We start from the raw sequence: 18,547 nt of genomic DNA, 5'->3' as shown, positions 1-18,547 counted from the left end.
GTGATTTGGGGATAGAGTTTATTCTTGGTTTTATGCTTAGGCTCACTGTCCTTGTGGGAGAAATGACAAATAGGTTCTTTCTCTGTGACTATTTTTTCCTCTTTAAGTGTGAGATTTTCTTGCTTACTAACTGTTATTTCTACATTCTTAGGAGTGGGACTTTTTCTGACTTTAAAATTTCTTCACCATGATCAATTGCCGCCGCTACTTCAGGACAAGAAGTCCTGATTCCTATTACTTCACCAATTAAATTCCAGTAGGAAAATGTTGTTACAGGAAATCTTTTCGGGGCCGAAGGTTTGATAAAAATCTTTAAGTGCATCTCCCACTCTCTGCCAGCGTTTCTCATCTATCGTACCCTCCTGAGGGAACCACGGGCAAACCTTTTTTATAAAATCAAAAAATTGTAAAAGATGCTTTATTTTAACCTTTACTCCTTGCGTCTTGAGCGCCTCTCTTAACTGTTCCACAAATATTTCATGCTGACTTATTTCTTGCCCCATGATCACTGCAACTTACCAGAGTGATTAGGTGAAGCAGGTTCCTTCGCCGACTGTAGCTCTGTCTGTTTTCTCTTTATACACCGGCCGGTCCTTTGCAGCGTTTCTCACAGATTCCCTCGTATCCAGGCCCCACGTTGGGCGCCACGTGTCCCGTCCCGTGGGACAGTCAACCTAGGACCTGCAGGAGGGGGTGGAAATGGAAGGGACAAGAGACGCGAAGAATGGAGACAAGTCGAAAGCCCGATCAAGTCTTGTTTATTGAATTTCAAACAAATACTTATATGTGGTAAAGGAAAGGGGCAGGATCAAGGAATGGGGTGATGTGACGTTGTTGCTGACGGTGAAATAGAGGAACCTATAAAAAATAGATACATGGCAAGAGGCGGGTAAATTTAAAAGTGAATCACTTCTATACAGAAGTGAAGGCTCAAGACAGGTCTCGAAACTCAAACTTAGGTCTGAAGATGTCCAACAGGCCCAAAACAAAGAAGGGAAGTATTGTGACCTTGTTAAGATGAATAGAATGCCGTGGAGCGGCTCTCCACAGACACACTCATTCACACATGTATTAGTGCACACACCACCCCCAAATCCTGTACTGCCTGTGGGTTACTGTGGTTTCTCACCACTCATATCTGGGTGCGACTTGGGACAGCGCCCTGGGAGCTGACCAGACCTGGCTACCTGTGAGGCCCTGTAACTTACCCTGGTTCAGACGTCTGGAGGGTGGTCATTTCTCCTGCTAGGTCTCTGGAGCCAGAGGCAGGACCAGCTCTTGTCCTGAAGTAAGTCATCTACATGGTGTCAAATATCACACCAGCCCACTCAGCAGGTCGTCTTCCAGGACCAGCTCTTGTCCTGAAGTAAGTCATCTACATGGTGTCAAATATCACACCAGCCCAGGCTACCGGTCCCTCAGGCCAGTGGGGGGGCGGGCCTGAACAGAGGAGGTTTCCCGGCCAATGCACCAGGAAATATTACCGGAGTGACCAAGAGAAGCTAACAAGGAGCAAAATAAATAAATAAGTAAATAAAAAAGGAAGAATTATTTGTGCTAGCACAGACTCAGTGCATTCATATCCAGAGACTGAGCCCCAAATAAAAGTTATAGGGTCTTTGTATGTTTCCAGAGTACACGGAGTATATGGTGGTTGGTTTCTTTTCTGAAAAACGCACGCGTAAGTAGGAAGTACAGTAAGAAGGACGGCGCGCCAGTCCGGGCAGCAAGAGGCAGGGAATACTTATTGGGGGCTTTCCGTTTCTCAAACCTGGGTGTGTTCTGCCTCAGTGGGAGCAGCCCCGAACTGTGTGCAACAGTCTTCTTATACTATCGAGATATTAGGGCTAGATTTGGGCAGGCTCTGCTGGCAAGCCTTCTGTATTTCACTCCATTGATCCCATACCTTCTATCTTTTATCATGCGGAGTCAGCCATCTTAATTTTCCCGTGATCCTCCTTGATTGCCCACCAAGGGCTCAAAACCACAAAGCAAGTTTACGTTAACGTTAATGGTCCTTAGTCCAGGTCACGAACACCCTGTATCAGCTGGAGTAGCCCTTCGTTGGCCTGCTGCTCATCTGCGGTACAGGTCATTTCTAAACTTCCCGCCTTCTGCAGGTGGCACACTCGGGCCTGGAGGCTGCAGCGCCTGTCGGGGCCTGGGTTTCAGCCGCCCACACTGAGGCAGTGGGCGGTGAGCTGAGGCCCCCGGTTGGTCTGGGCGCTGAATCTCACCCGCGGCTACGGGTTAAGCCACCGGCGATTTTCAGCCAGCGCCGGGTTCCCCGCCTGCCGCCCATGGGACTACCGCTGTGGGGCCGCAGTTAAGCGCAGAACAGGGCCAACGTGCGAGAGGCGTAGACCTACCTTCCGGCACCGAAAAGCGATGTTCGAGGAAGCAGGACCTCAGAAGGGATACCGCCGCCAGCGTGCATTTTATACAGGCGCCACCACGTGTTGGACCTGCCTGGCTCCGCCTGCGTCTTCCGGCCTCCCCCCCCCACACCACCTCGGGAGCAAGGCGCACGCGCACGCTCACGTAGAGCGGGCGGAGCGACGCGTCGCGGAGCCAATCACAGACCTGCGTCGAGGGCCCTGGGCTAGGTCGGACTCGGGGCGAGCAAGCTAGATCTCGCGACATCTGGTGCAATATAAAAGCTTTATCGCGAACGGACTCGTTCTTCTTCTCCGGAAAAACACGTGAGTCTCTTTTGTCACGATGGTGGCGCGCGGGTCGGGCGAGGGGAATCCGCGGACATCGGGCGGAGCCGGTGCCCGCGCGCCCGCACTCTTGGCCGGGGATCCCCGTCTGAGCCGGGCCTCGGCCCTTGATCCCGGGGCTTTACTGACCAGTTCCTTTTTAATGTTCTTTTTCAGCAAATGGCGGATGACGCCGGTGCAGCGGGAGGGCCTGGAGGTCCCGGGGGCCCGGGAATGGGAGCCCGTGGCGGCTTCCGCGGAGGTTTCGGCAGCGGCCTGCGGGGCCGGGGTCGCGGCCGTGGGCGGGGTCGTGGCCGAGGCCGGGGAGCTCGCGGAGGCAAAGCCGAGGACAAGGAGGTAGGTCCTAGGGCGCGTGCGCAGGGTGGGCCCGGGGGCCGGCCAGCTGGGGCTCTGCTAACTCTTGTGTCCCCAGTGGCTCCCTGTGACCAAGCTGGGCCGGCTAGTCAAGGACATGAAGATCAAGTCCCTGGAGGAGATCTACCTGTTTTCATTGCCCATCAAGGTACCGACTGACCCGGGGCACATGCAGGGCCGTGGGGCGGGCCGGGGTCTCATTGGGGCTGGTTTGGGAGCCCTGACTTATGGGTCCTGCCATTGAGTGGTTCGAGGCTCTGACGTTTTGCAGGATCATCTCTGCGTGAGTGCTAGCATGTTTTTGAGGGGCGTGGAAAGCTTGAACTGCTGTCCACACGGAGGTCCCTGACTGTGGGTGTTGTCACAGTTTGCCACATGGTCCCTTTTTTTTTTTTTTTTCAGGAGTCTGAAATCATTGACTTCTTCTTGGGGATGTCTCTCAAGGACGAGGTTCTGAAGATCATGCCTGTGCAGAAGCAGACGCGCGCCGGCCAGCGCACCAGGTTCAAGGTAGCTTGCTTGGCTCTTACCGGGTCTTAGGGCCCAGGGGCTCGGGCTCTCCCAGCTCTGCACAGTCACACCTGCGCTAACACGTGTGGCTTTCGTAACGGTGAGAGAGAGAAAGGGTCTCCTCCGGGCCTCGGATCGGCCTCCCTGTGGCCTTTCTTTCCTGGAGGGGAGCGACAAGCCCTGGGCGGTGGGTAGGTGCTGGGCAGCTTGGGGACTGGCCGCCATCCACCTCATGGTCTTTTGCAGGCCTTTGTTGCCATTGGAGACTACAACGGCCACGTTGGCCTGGGTGTTAAATGCTCCAAGGAGGTGGCCACCGCCATCCGTGGGGCCATCATTCTGGCCAAGTTGTCCATTGTCCCGGTGCGGCGAGGCTACTGGGGCAACAAGATCGGGAAGCCCCACACAGTACCCTGCAAGGTAAGAGGCTGGGCGGCGGAGTGAGGGGGGCCCGCGGTGGAATGTGGCCTTGGCCCCTGACCCGTGGCCTTGCAGGTGACCGGTCGATGTGGCTCTGTGCTGGTGCGCCTCATCCCCGCACCCAGGGGTACTGGTATAGTCTCCGCCCCTGTGCCCAAGAAGCTCCTGATGATGGCTGGCATCGATGACTGCTACACCTCCGCCAGGGGCTGCACTGCCACTTTGGGCAACTTTGGTAGGTCGCATGTCCCCAGGGCCTATTCCCAGCTCTGGCTTGGGTGGGGAGTTTGTGTCAAGCCAGGTCCCACCCTTCCAATGTTCCCCTTCTAGCCAAGGCCACTTTCGATGCCATCTCCAAGACCTACAGCTATCTGACCCCTGATCTGTGGAAGGAGACCGTCTTCACCAAGTCTCCCTACCAGGTATGCCTGCCGCTGTGGGGCGGGGGGAAGCTGGGGGTGTGGCAGTGTCTGGCTGTGGTTAAGCCCTTCCCCATCTTTCCAGGAGTTCACAGACCATCTCGTGAAGACCCACACCAGAGTCTCCGTGCAGAGGACCCAGGCTCCAGCTGTGGCCACCACATAGTGGTTTTTATACAAACAAGACAAATAAAACAATTGAATTAAAAGCCTGTTTGAGCTTTTTGTGTGTTCTCTCAAAACCTAGAGACTGCTGCGTTGGAGGGGTGCATTATGGTCAGAAAGGACAGAAGAGTGGGTGGTCACACTAGGTGGCCTCAGTGGCTTATAGTCAGTTGTGGTTGATGGATCAAGCCTGTCCCAAACGTACTGGAATCAAGGCCTGGTGATCTCTAGTAAAGATTATATCCAAGAAAACCACATGATTCTGTGACAGGGTCACCAGGAGTCAAAACCAGCTTTATTGAGGGACTTGGGGCTTCAGGCAGCTGCTGCCTCCTTCTCGGCTTTCCTCTGGGCCAGCAGCCGCTGCTTCTGCTTCGCCAGGCACTTCCGGGCCGAGAAATGGGCCCCCAGGTCATGATCTAGGAAGGGAGACCAGAAGTCACAGATGCTCAACACAGGGATGGAGGTCTCCACCTCCCTGGCCAGGAAAGTCATGGCTGTGGGTGGGCCTGAGGCAGGGCCTTTGGGAGAACCACTGGGGGCCGGGGGCACTCACAGCGGTCCTGGTAGGCCTTGGACACCTGGGCGAAGCGCTCCAGCTCCAGCGCACAGTTCTGCAGGTAGCTCTCGCCCTCCCGCTGCTGGCAGGCCTTCAGGCGCTCCTGGATGATGTTGACGATCTCCTGGTCAACTTTGCTGAAAGAAGGATGGGGAAGGCAGCGTGAGGGGAGCTGCTACCCTGCACCCAGGGAAAAGCCCCCCAAAACCAAACCCATTGCCACCCAGTCCATTCCGACTCCACAGGGTGTCCCAGGCTGCTGTCGTCTCTGGCAGCTGGCTGCCACACCTTTCCACCAGAGACCACTGGCCTTTCTGTTGGCAGCCCAGTGCTTAAGCACTGCACCACCAGGGCTCCCGCCCCCAGGGAAAGTAGGCTCAAAGCAGTGCCTCGGAGCACCCCTTCCCCACTGCAGCATCCTGGCCAGCTGAGGCCACTGCCGGCCTCCCCAGGAGGACAGCCCTGAGGGCACAGGGCCAAGGGCTGGACCTACTAGTCTCTCCGCCACTGCATCTCCGCCTCGAACATGCACAGGACGTCCTTCTCCTGGCACTCAGTGATGTCGGGCACCCGGCGGAACTCCCTGTGGTAGTAGTAGAACTTGTGCTTGGCATGCTGCCGCTCGATGAAGTCTGCAGAGAGAAGCTGGGTCAAACGCCCGCCTGCGTGGGCAGGCTGCACAGTTCCCAAATGCGTTGCGCTCTTCCGCAGACAAGAGCATGCCTTGAAGGACAGGCTTGGTGGGAGACAGTCCTGGCAAAGACTGGGGGACTGTGGTGACACCATCTCACTGTCCAACAACCCTCAGCAGTGTGTCCTCGTCTATACCTGCGGCAGGCTTCCAGACAGCTGGGAAGTGACAAGGCAGGGCTGTGAACCCAGGTGGGCATCCAAGCCCTCGCGCTGCAGGCCTCTGGTGGAAGCCCACCTCCTGCTACACCCCCCACAGCACAGGGGTCCCGGCCTGAGTTCCCGTCCTGCTCTGCCTTCAGGCCACCCATTGGTAGATTAACAGGTGGGCCCAATGAGATGGCGCCCGGGCATCTGAAATGCCCTACAGCGTTGCTACCCGAGCTGGGCCATCTGCTGCACTGATTCACAGGGCAGTAGATGCTTCCACGCTCCGCTCAGAGGTGCCTCAGAAGGCAGGCCTGGCCATCCGCTTCTGAAAGGTCCCAGCCTTGATAATCCCACAGAGCGCTTCTAGTCTGCACACGTGCGGTCGCCGTGAGTCAACGCCAGGACGGCTGACAACAGAGAACAGCCATAGATGCTACCGCCGCCGGCGGGTCAGTGGTAGGATTCTCGCCTTCCACGTGAGAGGCCCAGGTTCAATTCCCAGCCAGTGCACTGCGCCCAGCGGACGACATGCTGCCAGCCTGCTGAACGGGTTTCAGCGGAGCTTCCACGCTGAGGAACGGCCTGTAACCTAGTTGGGGGCCAGCCAACAATAATCTATGGCTCACGCCTGTCTGGTCCACCATCATTTGGGGGGATGGCACAAGACCTGTGCCTGGCATTGCCATGAGTCGTGCCAGGGCGATGACAGGAAACGACAGAATCGCCACCAAGCATGGTATGTGCCCCAGTGTGATTTAATGGATCGGTTCATTAAATAAGTGGACAAGTGCCTGACTCATGACTGAGGACAGAGCACGTTCTTAGATTGCCCCACTGGCCCGGACCCCAGACGGGGAATGACAGACCAATCCTGACCGACCTGCCCCACTGGGCCGGACCCCAGACGGGGAATGACAGACCAGTCCTGACCAACCTGCCACAGAACCGGACACGGGCAGGTGGACAGCTCCCACACAGGGCACACACAGAAGGTGAGCTGCATTGTGTCCAGGTTGGGGGGCCTCCCCATCGAGGACCACAGGATCATTTTGTGGGCATGCAACCACCCTGAGGGTGAGCAGCGGTCACTGGGTGTCCCCTTCATGCCACTGTGCACCCGCCGCGGGCAGGCTGAGACCCACCAGGCCTGGGACACAGAGTCCCACCCCCAGAGCCTGATGTTCCAGGAGGCTGGTGGCCAAGGGTGCAGTGCAGGGGGTGGGACTAAGAGTGTGGGTTCCTAGGTGCAGCAGGGGGAACCAAGGAGCGAGGGGACCCGAGGGACTATCCCAGGGGGATGGCCTGGGCCCTGGGGAGCAGGGGGTACTGGGGGGCAAGGCCCTGGGTGCTGTGGGGGGTCTATATGAGGCCACTGAGCCTGGGGGATGTCTGAGGGCGCGGTGGGGGGTCCAGGCAAGCCACAGGAGATGTTCTGGGCGGCAAGGCCCGAGGTGCAGTGGGGGACCCATGGAGCTGGGGGTTGGGGGTCCCGGGGACAGCTGGGAAGGTGATCTGGACGGCTAGGCCCTGGGTGCAGTGGGGGGTCCCGGAGGCGGGGGTCCCGGGAACGGTGGGGAGGTTCTGGGAGGCGAGGCCCGGGTTGCAATAAGCGGTCCATGTGAAGCTCCGTGGCCCAGAGACGTCCGGGGAGCGGGGGTCCCGGGGATGGCGCGGCCTGAGGGCCTGTACCTCTCACGAGGGTCACGGGCCGATCCACGAGGAAGTCGAAGGCCTTGGTCAGATAAGTGATGGGGTTAGGCAGCGAAGTCTGCGGCGAGGGCGCCGGCGTGCGCCGCGGGGGCTCGGGGTACACGTCCTTGTCCCAGCTGTCCGGCATGGCTGTGGCGGGCGCCGAGGTTGTATACCCGGCCGACGCTTCGCTCGCTCGGCCTAGTTCGTCCGCTGTAAAGGACGCCCGGTCCGCCGCGCCAGCGTACTGGCGGACGGCGGCGCCAAGCATCACGGGACTTGTAGTCCATCTGCCCCGCTCTGTCCGGCTCGGCACACGCCTCGCAACACGGTCGCCCCCTCGTGAGACCTCGGCGCCATTGCACCTGCGTCTCCTTCCTCAATCTTCGTTCTTGGAGCGCCCACTATGTGCTGGGCGCTAGGGATACAGCTGTTGTTGTGCTGTTGTTATGTGCTGTTGAATCAGACCTGACTCACAGCGACCCCTGCTTGGGTTTCCGAGGGGTAATCACTACGGAAATAGATTGCCCAACCTTCTTTCTGTGGAGTGGCTGGTGGGTTTGAACCGCCAGCCTTCTGGTTAGCAGTCAAATGCCTTAGGCACTATGCCACCAGAGCTCCTAAGGATACAAGTGTGAGGCCTCAGACACCTCATGGTTTTAAAGCCACAGAGCTTTACAACCATGGGATTTCTGAATCAAAACGCAAGAGGATTCAATCCTTGCATTTCTTTTCCATTCAAAACTCAGGTTCAAAATTTAAGCTCATGAAAGTATCTAGATGTCCTCGGAACCTGGTAGAACCCCCCATACCATAACTCTTAGACGCCCTGGAACTGGACCCACCCCTTGGAGATTAACCTTCACCCAATCAATAAAACCAAAACCAAAACGAAACCCACTATTATCGATTCCAACCCACAGCGCCCCTAGAGGACAGAGTGGAACTGACCCACAGGGTTTCCAGTAACATAGTTGCTAAGACACTTGCCTGCTAACCAGACGGCTGGCGGTTCAAACCCACCAGCCACTCCTCAGAAGGAAGGTTGGGCAATCCTACTTCCGTAGTGATACTGCATCGGAAACCCAAGGAGGGGTCGCTATGAGTCGGGCCGATTCGACGGCACATAACAACAACAACAAATCCTTACAGAAGCTGACTGCAGCCCTCATCCTTCTTCTGTGGAGCGACTGTTGGATTCTAACCACCAACCTTCTGGTTTGCAGCCGAACGCTTTATTTAGCCAGTGCACCACCAGAGACAGGCCTATCAAGTAACGCCCAGGAAGTATGTACCCTGCAGTGCAATCAACCAGACGAGATCAAAAGGGCAGAATCTGTCCCAGAACAGAGCTCAGAGGCAGGAAGCCTCAGGAAAGAAGGATGAACGAAAACGGGGACCCAGGAAGGAAGGGGGAGCGAATGGTGTGACCTCGAGGGGACTGCAATCAGTGTCACAAAACAAAACGTGTATAAATTGTTGAATGGCGGACTAATGTGCTCCGTAAACTTTCACTCAAACCAAGATCTGAAAAAATAAAGAAAAAAGTGTACTTACAAAACTTTCAGGGGAAAAAAATTAATTGCCATTAAAATAAATAGATAAATGTTCTTGGATCACAGGCCGTTAGAGAGTCGAACCTGGGTCAGGCCATTAGAGAGTCTGACCCTGCCACCTCCCCCCATAACCTCCAACCCTGCTGTTCGTCCAGCCCTGTCCCCAGCTCCCAGGACAGGAACCCCGCTGCCTCCTTGTCAGCAAACTGAACTCAGACCTTCCAGTCAGCAGCTGCCAGAGAGAAGCCCCCCACCCCCAGGGTACCTCCATCCACCTGGCCATGGTGGTCCTGCCCCAGCAGGATCTCACGGGGCAGAAAACAGACTGAACATGACAGGGCTGTCAAGGAGAGGAGGCCCCCACCCGGCGGCCTGTCTGATGCCCGCCCCGCCCTGGCCCGGGCGGCCCCTGGCACTGGTGCCCATGCCTGCCCTGGGAGGTGACCCAGCTCCCCTGCCAGCAGCTAAATCTGGGACTTGGCTGCTGTGTGTCCTGGCCCTGCCACTCGACCTCCAGTGCCTGGTGGGGAGGCCCCTTCCTGGACCTGCGGGGACAGCGACCATGGTCAGTGCGGCCACGGTGACAGTGGCAGGGGTGGGCTGGGCCGGAGCAGAGGTGGCTCCCGGCAGGGATGGTCCCGCAGTCTGGGAGGGGTGGGTGATTGGAAGGGGTGGCAAGAAGGCCAGTGCTGGGGCCTCGAACGGGCAGGGAGACAGACAGCAGCGGCCACCTGCCCGTATGGGTCTCCCCTCCAGGGCTGGCTGAGTCCCTGAGTGTGGGCGAGAGGGGCCTGTGTCCTGAGTCCCGGTGTCATCCCAGATAAGCTGCCTGTTGGCGAGTCTTCCCCTTCTGTCCTGTAGACCAATAGGGGAGGTAGGGAGGATGACCCCGGGCCTCGGCCTGGGCTCCAGGACTATCCATAGGGAGACCCCAGTGCCGACCTCCTCCCCTCCTGCCCACAGTCCCACCGGAAGTTCTCTGCCCCTCGGCACGGGCACCTGGGCTTCCTGCCCCACAAGCGAAGCCGCCGGCACCGGGGCAAGGTGAAGGCGTGGCCGAAGGATGACCCCAGCCAGCCCGTGCACCTCACGGCTTTCCTGGGCTACAAGGCAGGCATGACGCACACCCTGCGTGAGGTGCACCGGCCAGGCCTCAGTGCGTCACGGTGGCGGGTAGAGAGTGGGGGAGGGTACACAGGGAAGGGAGGGGGCACCCACCTGGCCAGACCGTCCTGGGAACGTCTAGGAGACAGAACTCAGGGTCCAGGAGGGGAAACTGAGGCCCTGCCTATGAGAACAACAATCAGGAAGGTGTAGGAATGACCCTGACCTTCACTGTTATCAAGCAACCAGGCAACCCTCAAGGTGGGTCCTGTCGTTGCCCCCATTTTACAAGCAGGGGGATCGAGGCACAGAGCAGTTAGAAGCTTGCCCGGGCAGCAAGCTGGTGGAAGGGCCAGGCTCCAGTGCAGGTACGTTACGGGTGGGTGCTATGTGGAAACCAACAGCCACATCGTTCTCCCTCGGAGCGGCTGCTGGACTCGAACTGCTGACCCTTCAGCTCGCAGCCAAGCGCTTAACCACTGCGCCCCAGGGCACCTCAATACATAACACCCAACAACAATAACATGTTAACCCAGAAATATGTAAGGGGTAACATGTAATATGCAACACATGTAAGATACGAAATGTTTTGACACAGAAATGCGTACTGGATATAACATCCAAATATTGATAAAGTAATATGGCATATATAACACATGACATAATAATGTCTTTTAACTTATAAATATTAAAAAGCCCACTGCTGTGCATAGTGCCTAAGTCATTTGACTGCTAACCAGAAGGCTGGTGGTTCAAACCCACTAGCCACTCCTTGGAAGGAAGGTTGGGCAATCTACTTCTGTAGTGATACCACCTCAGAAACCCGAGGAGGGGTCGCTATGACTCGGATCTGACTCAAGGGCAGTGAGGGGGCAGCGTGGAGTCCATTCGACCCACAGCGCCCCTAGAAGACAGAGTGGAACTGCCCCATAGGGTCTCCAAGGCCGTCAGTCCTTACTGAAGCTGAGTACCTCATCTTTCTCCCATGGAGCAGCTGGTGGGTTCAAACTGGTTAGCAATCAAATGCTTTAACTGCACCAGAGCTCCACGTACACTTATATATTACATATAAATATGCAACATAATATTAATAACATGTAATGCATGCTGTGTAATACACGAGCTGTCCCTGTATTAGGAACATCGGACTTACATACAACCTGTAGTTAGGAACCAACTCCCCCGTAAAGCTTGTTGTTGTTGTTGTTATTTGCCGTGGAGTCAGCCCTGACTCATAGCGACCCCTCCTTGGGTTTCCGAGGCAGTATCACTACGGAAGTAGGATTGCCCAACCTTCCTTCCGAGGAGTGGCTGGTGGGTTTGAACCGTCAGCCTTCTGGTTAGCAGTCAAGTGCCTTAGGCACTATGCTACCAGAGCTCCTCCCGTAAAGCTTACTATGTTAAAAATTTGAGGCACGTGCAATGCTCCATAAGAAAACACACACAACTTTGTACTGCATATCAACGTGTCACTATCACCATTTCTATATTATTTTGTTAACGATGTCTGAGTGCATCTGGCAGTGTTTCAGTAATGTTTTTCATGCACAGAAAGGTGCACTGTAGACTATATGTGGAGACAAACATTGGTTAACACGTTGGATATGAACCTTACTGGAATGTTTCAATGTACATAGAAATTTGAATCAAAGACTGACCTAGGAATAGAACCCGTCTGTAATCTGGGGGTGGGACATATTAGAATATACATGCATGATCTTTCTGTGTGGGGATCACTGTAGACCCAGGCGGGTCTACAATGCACCTGTGAGCACAGCACAGACTGGCCCGTGTGCCCAGCACCCAGCACCCCTGTGCTCCGTGCTCACTCACACCAGGCCATTGGTGTGGAAGCTGCCCAATGTTTTGTCCAATTCCCCAGTCTCCTTGCACACGTATGTATGGGGTGTGCATTTCTCTGCAATCCCAGTTCATGCATGCACACATCCGTGTGCCCACCACCTCGGTCATGGTTCACAACATTCCACGCCCAAGTGCCCTCATGTTGCCACGGCCACCTTCCTCCTGCCCCAACCTCCCTCAACCACGAACCCTTCAACCATCTCTCCTAATACAAACCTGTTGTTGTTGTTGTTGTTATGTGCCGTCGAGTCAAACCCGACTCATAGCGACCCCTCCTTGGGTTTCCGAGGCAGTATCACTACGGAAGTAGGATTGCCCAACCTTCCTTCCGAGGAGTGGGCATCTTTAATTTCCTGCCAGCCTAGGAAAGACTAGTCATGAAATCATGAGTTTGTACTCATTACAGCTTTGTCTAGAACCCACCAAAACACATTTATAGTTACTAAAATAAGAAACTCTCTTCACCTCTGATCTCTGAGACCATCTGGTGGTCGGGTGGGGAAACTGAGTCTGGGAGCCAGCTGGTCTGGCCTGAGATTACAGGGGTCAGAGCCAACATGTGGGCACCCCCTCCAGCAGAGCAGGGAGCCAGGCATGGGAGGGAGTGGGCGTGTCGAGGGCGGGGGCGTGTCGGGGGCGGGGTGTGTCACGGGCTGGGGGGCGTGTCGCGGGCGGGGGGCGTGTCGCGGGCGGGGGGCGTGTCGAGGGCTGGGGGAGTGGTTGGCTCCCCCCTCCACCCCCACCTCCCCGTTCCCTTGAGTCTTGGGAATGTCCCCTCCATGCGTGTCCCTGGGTCTCATCCAGAAATTTCCAGGCGGGAGGAGGTGGAGGCGGTGACCATTGTGGAAACTCCGCCCCTCGTGGTGGTGGGCGTGGTGGGCTACGTGGCCACCCCTCGAGGCCTCCGGAGCTTCAAGACCATCTTCGCAGAGCATCTCAGTGACGAGTGCCGGCGCCGCTTCTACAAAGACTGGTGAGGGGCCCTGCGGCGAGGGGCGAAGGCTTGGGGCCAAGGGGTCGGGCAGGCCCTTCCGTGCCCTTTCTCTGAGCCCCTAACCCGGTGCTGAAGTGACTGGCCAGGGCAACAGGAAGAGAATGTCAACTATGAGTAGGAGGGGGAGCGTGCGCATGCGTGTGCACGCGCATGTGTGTGTGCACACATGCGTGTTGCCTTCAATGAGACGGGAGTTCTAGAAGATGGCAAGGAAATCAGGATGGGAAGAGGCAGAGGGAGTAGATATTCTAATCCCCAGGGTTAACAGAGGGCTAACTTGAGGGAGGGCCACAGTTGGCTGAGCTTCCTAGCAGCCAGGGTGAAAAGGGAAACAGGCTTGACCCACCTCTCAAAAACGGAGAGGCATTCTCAGTCCTGAAAGGGAAGGCTCACCCTCCTGGGGACCCTTGTAAATGCTCTCCCTTCCCTTTGGGGCAGAGGCCCATGCTTAGGGAACACCCAGTGGCCTGGGTGTGCGAGGCGCTTGCCCTCGCCCAGAGCTGTGACTTCTGCGAACCTGACTCTTCATGTGTCCAACCATGACACTCATTCCCACCTTCCAGAGTCCCAAGCCCACGGCGTGGTGCCTGGGCTCGCTTCAGAAGTGGGGTCAGCAGCCGTGGCAATGCGGGCAGGTGGGGCCGGCCTCCTGCTGCTCAACCACCACTCACTCACAGGCCCTGGGAGGCGGGGAGGGTGCCCACCTTCAGAGAAGGAGACCCAGGGCTATGCTGAAAGATGGGGAAGGAAGCAGCCCGGGGAGGTCCCGGCAGTGGGAAAGAAAGGAGGGACATTTCTGGTTCTAAGAACCCTCCCTGGTGGGCTGTGGGGCAGGGCAGGCCTGGGGGTCCCTGCTGCACCTCTGAGCATCCGCCCCTGCGTCTGTGGTTCAGGCACAAAAGCAAGAAGAAAGCCTTCACCAAGGCCTGCAAGAGGTGGCGTGACGCCGATGGCCGGAAGCAGCTCCAGAAAGACTTTGCTGCCATGAAGAAGTACTGCAAAGTCATCCGTGTCATCGTCCACACCCAGGTCAGCTCTCGTCCCGCCCACAGACGCTCAGCCCGGGGCCACCACCCGGGGCCGCCAGGAGCCCTGCAAAATGTCAGCCTAAAAATACCCCATCTTGGGCACGGTCCCAAAGGGTTTGCTGTCCGCCACGCTGGCCGCTGCAGCCCAGGGACGCTGGGTGGGAGTGCACCCTGAGGGCCCACAGGCCATGGGCCACCTTCCAGTGGTCAGCCTGGCCGTCCTCGAAGGCCTGGGTCTCCTGCCAGAAGTCCATTGAGCAGAACGGACTGCCTTCTGTTGGCACAAGTGTTTGTCTGAGTCATTGTTTATACCTGGGGTCCAGCTCCATGCAGGCAGACAGGGAACTAGCACCGTTCTGGCTTCTTCTAGAACATTCCTTGGGCATCTTCTTTTGAAGGAAGCCTTCCCTGGGCCCTGGAGCAGTGATCCCCACCCCCACACTGGAGCCTCCCACATTCCCCTGAGCACCACCCCTACCCTGTTCCTTGCACTCTTGTAGCTCCTGGTTAACTATGTCCTAGGTTAATGTCCATATCTGTGCTAGACTTGAGCTCCACGGGGGCAGAGTCCATAGTGGCAGTGCCCCCAGCACGCATCAGGCAGTGTCCACTGCCAACAAGTTGATTCTGACTCCTAGCGACCCCCATTGGGTTTCCGAGGTGGTAAATCTTTATGAAAGTAGACTGCCCAGTCTTCATCTGAGTGGCTGCTGGGATATGCAGTAGGCGCTCCATAAATACTTCATCTGAGTGGCTGCTGGGATATGCGGTAGGCGCTCCATAAATACTTGATGTGAGCCCAGGGCTGTGACCTGCTTGTCCCTGACCTTCTGCCTATGCATCGCCAGAGCCCAGGCCAGAGATCTTTAAAAAAAAAAAATGCATCCAGTCACATCTCTACTCGTACAACAAAGGCACGGAGGTGGCATCTCTGATCTCCTCTGACATCACGAGGTGGGGACTAAGTCGCCATCAGCAGCCCAAGGCTGTTTCCTGTGAGGCCAGACATGCCATCACTCTCCAGCCTTTTACCAACTCTGACACCCACCGTCCCTCCCACGGCACTCAATACTTCTCTGCCCAGTTCAGTAATTCTTGCAATGGCCGCACAGAACTCGCAGAGAATACTCACAATTACGGGGTTTACTAGGGAGGAAACAGGCCACTGTTCAGGTTCAGGGATGCTCTCAGGATACAGTTATTCCCTCAGGACAGTCTCCTCCCTGCTGTGCCCTCAGGCTCACCTCTCTGGCCCTTGGCCTCTCGGCCTGGCCTCTGCCCTGCTCAGGCAGGGGTTACATGGCTCTTTTAGCTCTGCCGAGAGGTGCACCTACCTGCACCCCACTCCGCCAGCAAGCCTCCCCCAAAGGCACTCAGCCTTCTCGTTCTGTGGGTCGGCAAGGTCACCGTTGTCTCATGCTTCTTCGTTCCAATGCTGCTGTCTGTCAGCCGGGTGTCTGTGCGAGGGCGTCTCTGACAAGGAGGTTCAGCACAGGGCTCTCGGGTCCAAGGACACACTCCACTTCCCCCCTAGCTCTTCTCTTTTGATGGCAGTGAGATCCCCTCCCTGCCTCGAGGAGGGCTCATTTGAAACCCAGCAGCACAGCAAGATAAACCAATCTTTACATTAGTCTTCCACACACCTCATTTACATGATCCCACCCAGTAAGCTAGAGGGAGTCAGTCACAAAGACAAAAAGCCGTACCAAGTGCTTCACCGCACCACAACTTGCAAGAAGAGCTAGAACTGCTTCCTGTGGCTTACAAGACCATCCCGGCCCAGCCCCTGCCCACCTTGGACCCCATCCTGTACCACAGGCTTCTAGCCACCATGGCCTCCGTCTGGTGCACCAGCGCCCCAGGTCTTCCCAGCCACAGGGCCTTTGCACCTCCTATTCTTCTCGCCCAACAAGCTCCCAGGTCCTTGTCCAGTGGCTGCTTCTTGAGAAACTCCCCTGCCTCTGAAATAACGATCCCCACGTCCCAAAGAGTGCTTAGTCCTTTCTCAGAATTCGCTTGGTCTCTGACGGTCCCTTGACTAGACGGTGGCTCCGGGGGGGCTGGGACCTGCCTTTACCATTCCTCACCGCAGCCCCAGCGTGCTGGGGGATACCTGCTGGGGGAATGCAGCGGGTGGCCACGCCGGCTCTGCAGATCAGGGTGCGACCTGCAAGAACCGCCTGCCACCTCCGACTTGCAGATGAAGCTGCTTCCGTTCAGACAGAAGAAAGCCCACATCATGGAGATCCAGCTGAATGGCGGCACGGTGGCCGAGAAGGTGGCCTGGGCGCAGGCCCGGCTGGAGAAGCAGGTGCCGGTGCACAGTGTGTTCAGCCAGAGTGAGGTCATTGATGTCATCGCTGTCACCAAGGGCCACGGCTCCAAAGGTAGCGCTGGGTGGGGGTGGCGGCTCCAGGGAAGGCTTCCAAAGGGTCCAGGCCTGCCGCTCAGCCCCCAGGCCCCTCTCGCTGCAGGAGTCACAAGCCGCTGGCATACCAAGAAGCTGCCCCGTAAGACCCACAAGGGGCTGCGCAAGGTGGCCTGTATTGGCGCCTGGCACCCCGCCCGTGTCGGCTGCTCCATTGCCCGGGCCGGCCAGAAGGGCTACCACCATCGCACGGAGCTCAACAAGAAGGTGGGTCCAGCAGGCGGGGCGCGTGACCCAGACACTAACCCCCCGCAAGGGCTCTGAGATGCTTCCTCCAGCGCCCTTTGCCGGAGCACACGTGACTGACGGGTGTGGACGTGCCGCTGGCCCCGGAAGCCCCCTCATGCCCCAGTGTGCCCCTCCCCCTCAGATCTACCGCATCGGCCGGGGGCTGCACATGGAGGAGGGGAAGCTGGTGAGGAACAATGCCTCCACCAACTACGACATGACTGACAAGTCCATCACGCCGCTGGTGAGGGCAGCCAGGCTGGCCGTGGGGGCTGGTGTGGGCGGGGGTGGCCCTGCAGCCAGCCTGGCCGGGGCTACGCTGCCCCAAGGGCTCAACATGGACCAGCCGCCTTGGTGGCCAGGACCCTTGGCCCTCCCTGTGCCCATCCACTCTCTAACAACGAGACTGCAGGAGCTCCATGGCCTTGACGTCAGGCCGCCTGGGCTCAAACCCCAGGTCCTGTACGTACCAGCTCAGCACCTCAGTGTCCCCGTGTGCAAGGAGATCATTCAATGAGCTGCACACCCAAAAGGACTTAACGGAGAGGCTGCTTGAGGAGCAGTGATTAATCAAGCCCTTGAGGGTGTCACCCCAACCCCTGGGGGCCGTGCACAGGGCTCCTTCCAATCACCGCGGGGTGGGGTGTTCTCCCAGTACCCCCAGAATTGGCAGCCCCTGACCCAGCCTCTCGCGCAGGGCGGCTTCCCTCACTACGGAGAAGTCAACAATGACTTTGTCATGCTGAAGGGCTGTATTGCAGGCACCAAAAAGAGGGTCATCACGCTGAGGAAGGTGGGTGGTGGGCAGTGAGCGCCTGGGGGCAGGCCAGCTGCAGGAGAAGGGACTGGCGGTGGAGCAGAGGGGGGTTCTGGGAGGAATTTCTGGAGGGGGTAACTGTGGGAGCAAAGACGTGGACTGGGGTGACAGGCAGGGGGTGCTGGCCTTGACCCTCCCTTCTCCCACGGCTCCTCAGTCCCTCCGGGTGCAGCACAACCGCCGGGTGCTGGAGAACATCGAGCTGAAGTTCATCGACACCACCTCCAAGTTCGGCCATGGCCGCTTCCAGACTGCTCAAGAGAAGAGGGTGTTCATGGTGAGCTCACCTGGTCCCCAGACTGCCTGCTGTCACCCCTACACCCCCTACCGCAGGGAAGGAAGCTGGGGGTGGCAGCAGGCCCCCTCACTCATTCCAGGAGGCAGCTTTTAGAGGTCTGGCCCTTGCTGACTTGCTGGAAGAGGGGCCGTGGGAGGGCACACAGGGCCCACCATGGGTGGACCTGGTGGCTGGCTACAGGCTGTATCCTCAGCCGGACCCCTGTGACAAACACTCCCCTTGCCCCCACCTTAGGGCCCCCAGAAGAAGCATCGGGAGAAGGAAGAGCCGCAGACCTCGGGAGACTTGTAGGCAGCGTGGGACAGACCCTGAAAGAGACACAGTCCCCCGCGCCCGCTTGTCTAATAAAGGCCTGGGGCAGCTTTTGCCGTGGTGTCTCGGCAATGGGGGGACGCGGCAAGGTTGCACTGGACGTGGCCGGGGACAAGACGAAGGGACGCGGCTCGGAAGGTGCGGCCGTGAACGCCACCCCGAACGCAGGCCTGGGATTCAGGTGCGCCCGGCCGCTCTCTAGTGCAGCTCAGAGGCACCCAGTGGCGTTCGAGGGGAGGC

At 57.6% G+C, this 18,547-nt stretch overlaps 3 protein-coding genes and 2 non-coding genes across 5 annotated transcripts; 3 read left to right on the top strand and 2 right to left on the bottom strand.

Annotated features, from left to right (window-relative positions):
• Positions 1-2,149: 2,149 nt before the first annotated feature.
• Positions 2,150-2,277, bottom strand: LOC122149926. Its single transcript, XR_006163401.1, has one exon. It is a non-coding gene; the product is annotated as a small nucleolar RNA ACA64 (small nucleolar RNA).
• Positions 2,278-2,882: 605 nt separating this feature from the next.
• On the top strand, positions 2,883-4,592 carry RPS2 (ribosomal protein S2). The gene is made up of 7 exons (XM_007939522.2): positions 2,883-3,059; positions 3,136-3,225; positions 3,480-3,587; positions 3,834-4,007; positions 4,083-4,242; positions 4,338-4,429; positions 4,512-4,592. The coding sequence occupies exons 1-7, from the start codon at positions 2,883-2,885 to the stop codon at positions 4,590-4,592; spliced, it is 882 nt and encodes a 293-aa protein (XP_007937713.1).
• On the top strand, positions 3,633-3,766 carry LOC122149924. Its single transcript, XR_006163399.1, has one exon. It is a non-coding gene; the product is annotated as a small nucleolar RNA SNORA64/SNORA10 family (small nucleolar RNA).
• A 314-nt stretch (positions 4,593-4,906) lies between the features above and the next one.
• NDUFB10 (NADH:ubiquinone oxidoreductase subunit B10) lies at positions 4,907-7,827 on the bottom strand. The gene is made up of 4 exons (XM_007939521.1): positions 7,680-7,827; positions 5,644-5,782; positions 5,148-5,287; positions 4,907-5,010 (listed from the first exon to the last, which is right to left on the bottom strand). Exons 1-4 carry the CDS (start codon positions 7,825-7,827, stop codon positions 4,907-4,909), a joined length of 531 nt encoding a protein of 176 aa, XP_007937712.1.
• RPL3L (ribosomal protein L3 like) lies at positions 7,826-18,286 on the top strand. Its single transcript, XM_042780781.1, has 11 exons — positions 7,826-7,923; positions 10,097-10,109; positions 10,199-10,391; positions 13,007-13,175; positions 14,090-14,225; positions 16,425-16,611; positions 16,699-16,859; positions 17,023-17,124; positions 17,578-17,673; positions 17,855-17,974; positions 18,230-18,286. Exons 1-11 carry the CDS (start codon positions 7,826-7,828, stop codon positions 18,284-18,286), a joined length of 1,332 nt encoding a protein of 443 aa, XP_042636715.1.
• The last annotated feature ends 261 nt before the right edge of the window (positions 18,287-18,547 follow it).

This window comes from Orycteropus afer, unplaced genomic scaffold, assembly GCF_000298275.1.
Source record: "Orycteropus afer afer isolate SDZICR_OR568_19922 unplaced genomic scaffold, OryAfe1.0 scaffold00061, whole genome shotgun sequence".
NCBI classification, from domain to species: domain Eukaryota; kingdom Metazoa; phylum Chordata; class Mammalia; order Tubulidentata; family Orycteropodidae; genus Orycteropus; species Orycteropus afer.
Note: the sequence above shows the minus strand (reverse complement) of the source record. Positions and strands in the feature narration are given on the sequence as shown.

Excerpts from the sequence above, each read along its gene's own strand:
- RPL3L (XM_042780781.1), top strand. The coding sequence starts at position 7,826 with ATGGCTGTGGCGGGCGCCGAGGTTGTATACCCGGCCGACGCTTCGCTC. Across the intron at positions 10,392-13,006 it reads GGTGCACCGGCCAGGCCTCA|AAATTTCCAGGCGGGAGGAG; the intron begins GTGCGTCACGGT and ends GGTCTCATCCAG. Across the intron at positions 13,176-14,089 it reads CGCCGCTTCTACAAAGACTG|GCACAAAAGCAAGAAGAAAG; the intron begins GTGAGGGGCCCT and ends TCTGTGGTTCAG.
- NDUFB10 (XM_007939521.1), bottom strand. The coding sequence starts at position 7,827 with ATGCCGGACAGCTGGGACAAGGACGTGTACCCCGAGCCCCCGCGGCGC. Across the intron at positions 5,288-5,643 it reads ATGCAGTGGCGGAGAGACTA|CAAAGTTGACCAGGAGATCG; the intron begins GTAGGTCCAGCC and ends TCCTTCTTTCAG. Across the intron at positions 5,011-5,147 it reads CAAGGCCTACCAGGACCGCT|ATCATGACCTGGGGGCCCAT; the intron begins GTGAGTGCCCCC and ends CTCCCTTCCTAG.
- RPS2 (XM_007939522.2), top strand. The coding sequence starts at position 2,883 with ATGGCGGATGACGCCGGTGCAGCGGGAGGGCCTGGAGGTCCCGGGGGC. Across the intron at positions 3,060-3,135 it reads GCAAAGCCGAGGACAAGGAG|TGGCTCCCTGTGACCAAGCT; the intron begins GTAGGTCCTAGG and ends TTGTGTCCCCAG. Across the intron at positions 4,243-4,337 it reads TGCCACTTTGGGCAACTTTG|CCAAGGCCACTTTCGATGCC; the intron begins GTAGGTCGCATG and ends TTCCCCTTCTAG.